We start from the raw sequence: 3,683 nt of genomic DNA, 5'->3' as shown, positions 1-3,683 counted from the left end.
CCAACCGAAGTATGCCAGTTCCTAGGGCTTGCAGGCTATTATCATAGATTCATTGAGAATTTATCCAAAATAGCCAAGCCTCTCATCGCTCTAACCTAGAAGGACAAGAAGCTTGATTTGGGGGGGGGGGGAGGGGAAAACAAGAGTCTGCCTTCCAGAATTTGAAACAATCGCTGTGCAGGGCACCAATTTTGTCTCTTCCAGAGGGAACAAAAGACTTTGTAGTATTTTGTGATGCCTCCCACCAAGGGTTAGGATGCATAGTAATGAAAAGGAATAAATTCATTGCATACGCCAGAAAAATAAGCCAAATGAGGCTAACTACACTACCCATGACGTAGAGTTAGGAGCGATAGTGTTTGCCTTAAAAATTGGGAGACACTACTTATACGGAACAAAGTGTGTCATATTCACCAACCATAAGTCTATAAAAGCCTTCAACACATCTTCTACCTGAAGGAGCTCAACATTTGACAATAGAGATGGGTCGAATTGCTAAATGATTACGAGTGCAAAATTTGTTATCATCCTGGTAAAGCAAATGTTGTAGCAGATGCTTTAAACATGAAAGAACAAGAAAAACCACTACATGTAAAGGCTTTAACCATAACCATCCACTTTAATCTCACCACCGAACTCAAGATGCTCAGCTAGAAGCACTCAATTCCGAGAATATCGTTGAAGAAAACCTGCAAGGTATGGATAAACAGTTCAACCTCAAGGAAGAAGGAACACAATAGTCCATGAACCTAATTTGGACCCAAAAGTTTGGTGAATTCAGGAGTCTAGTCTTAAATGAAGCTCGTAAGTCGAGATATTCGATACATGCCAGATCGCATAAGATGTATCTCGATCTTAAGAACCTTTATTGGTGGCCTAACATGAAGGCATAGATTGCCACATATGTCAGTAAATGCTTGACTTGTTCCAAAGTCAAATAAAAGTATCATAAGCCATCTGGAATACTACAACAAACTTCAATCATGGAATGGAAGTGTGAACAGATAACCATGGACTTCATTACAAAATTTTCCAAAACCATCAAGCCATTGTGACACCATTTGGGTAGTGGTTAACCATTTTACCAAAGCAACCCACTTCCTAGCCACCAAAGAAACTGAGAAAATGGAGAAACTCACCAGGACCTATCTAAAGGAAACAGTTAGACTACATGGTGTACCAATATCCATTATATCAGACGAAGATAGTAGATTCAATTCCAGATTTTGACAATCATTGTAGAGGTTCATAGGAACAAAACTAGACATGAGTACCGCCTATCATTCTCAAACGGATGGATAGAGTGAGAGAGAACAATACAAACTTTGGAAGACATGCTCCGTGTTTGTGTGATAGACTTCGGTAATGCATGGGATACTCACTTACTGCTAGTTGAGTTTTCATACAACAATAGTTATCACTCTAGCATAAAGGCTTCTCCCTTCGAGGCCTTGTACGGATGCATATGTCATTATCCGATACGTTAGGCAGAAGTTGGAGATATTAAAATGTCTAAAAAGCACGCGGGATATACTCTACTTACTGGTCCCAAAATCATCCATGAAACAATGGAAAAGATTGTTCAGATAAAGGAACGATTGAAGGCTACACGTAGTCTTCGGAAAAGCTATGCTGACGTGAGACGCAAACCCCTAGAATTCAAAGCAGGAGACCGTGTCGTCCTAAAGGTCGCACCATTGAAGGGTATCATTAGATTTGGAAAACGAGGTAAACTAAATCCCCGTTACATCAGACCTTTTGAAATCCCGGAAAGAGTTGGTCCGGTGGCTTACAAACTCAAGTTACCTCAAGAACTCAACAAAGTTCACAATACCTTCCACATGTGTAATCATAAGAAGTGTCTCTCTGATGAGAACCTTGTCATTCCTCTTGAAGAGGCCCAGGTCAACACTAAACTTCACTTCGTAAAAGAAACGATGGAGATCATGGATCGAGAAATTAAAAGCCTCAAATAACGTCGCATATGTATAGTAAAAGTCTGATGGAACTTTCTTAGAGGGCCAGAGTTTACTTGGGAATGAAAGGATCAGATGAAAGAAAAGTACCCGAAACTGTTCAGCGGTGCTCCCTCCATTAGTAGAACAAAATAGTCTAGAACTTAATAATTCCAGGACAAAATTCCATTAACGGGGAAGTAATGTTACATCCCGAAATTTAGGTCTAACACTATAGACAGTCATTTCATCGCGAACCTCTTTGTAATATGACCTATTGAACTTTAATGCATATTTTGAAAAATATTTAGTGTCATTACAACTACTATAAGATACCATATGGTATCTTACTTCCAATCATGGAAAATCTCAAACGAATCACAAAGAACAAATTATAACCCTTATTAATACGTCGGAAAAACTAAAAATTCATAGGAAGCACTTTTTAGCGAAGCAAACACTCTATTCTCGTAGTACATGTTCCCCTGTTTCCAAAAATATAAAGAGCGTCCAAAACGGAGTTCGTATGCAAAAGATACGATAGTTATAAGAAAATAAATCGGTAAAACACTAATTTTCTTTAAACTGCTAAAACCGAATCGATCTGTTGAGGTTCCTGCACACCTCAGATGGAAATTCTTAGAGAATTTTTGGACTCAGAATATGGTCTAATATTTAATTACATTCTCAAAATATTTTTAGTAAAAATATTTGCAAAAGTCGAAAAATCGGACGTTTCGGGTCATTTAACCGCAAATCTTTAAACGCGATTTCAAGGAGTTCTAACACTCGAAAAATTAATTTGTTTGGGGTTTTGGAATCCTTTAAATCTACTCTATCATTCACCACTTTTGAAAAAATTATTAGGTGTCGTGATTTTTGCGCACACAAAGCTATGTGTATTTTTAGGGCAATTTTGAAAGGGTGACGTCACCGTGACCCACCACCCTTGCAAGAGGTGATCAAAATCAGTCAAACCTTGGCCTTTCTTCCTCCCCATGTCCAAGGTACCCTCCCTCTTTCCTTGGTTGAGTGAACACTTCTCCTTTATAGTACAAGCATGGTGTATGTTGTGTGTTTCACTTTCCTAAAAGGGATTCCTTGCATGGTGCATAAGAGGCTCTCTTGGGCTATAAAAGGAATTCATTCCTTCCCCTTTTCCTCACTACTCACCAGCCAAAATCTCAACCTTTCTCTCACTCTCTTGCACTCTCTCCCTCTCGGTTAGAAACAACCCCACCGGAGGAGGCCTTGGCCACTATAAACTACCACACCCCACCCCTTCGTCCCTACTATTTTGGCAATCAAACACCACCAACTTTCCGCCCATTTCTTGTTTGTTATTTTCTATGGTGTTCCAAACTCTAGCCTCAAGTTTTTTATTGTGTTTTGTGGATTTATTTGGAGTCCAAAACAGCCCCGGTTTAGATTGTCGCTAGTTCGTGTTTCTCACGGTGCTTCCCAGAAACAACCACATCTTCGATTCTTAACCGAATTCACACAGATAAGGTGAGTGCTTACAGCCCCCTTTTATAGGTTTTATATATTTCAGGGGGAATACATGTTCTCACATATTCGTTTATGCAAAAACACTCTTGAAAAACATACTGCAAAATGCTATGATTTTTTGTGAAAAATTATAGTTCATTCAAGACATTTTTTTTCCTATCTTAAACCTTATGGCTTGAAAGAACCATTTTGTATGCAGGTATTTCAAATTGATACCTT

General features: G+C 38.9%; 1 protein-coding gene across 1 annotated transcript; it reads left to right on the top strand.

The window, feature by feature from the left end:
• The first annotated feature begins 1,508 nt into the window (after positions 1-1,508).
• Positions 1,509-1,976, top strand: LOC145064268 (uncharacterized). The gene has a single exon (XM_079011747.1). It carries the CDS (start codon positions 1,509-1,511, stop codon positions 1,974-1,976), a length of 468 nt encoding a protein of 155 aa, XP_078867873.1.
• The last annotated feature ends 1,707 nt before the right edge of the window (positions 1,977-3,683 follow it).

This window comes from Lactuca serriola, chromosome 7, assembly GCF_051521515.1.
Source record: "Lactuca serriola cultivar US96UC23 chromosome 7, Lser_US96UC23_V15, whole genome shotgun sequence".
Lineage (NCBI taxonomy): Eukaryota > Viridiplantae > Streptophyta > Magnoliopsida > Asterales > Asteraceae > Lactuca > Lactuca serriola.
Note: the sequence above shows the minus strand (reverse complement) of the source record. Positions and strands in the feature narration are given on the sequence as shown.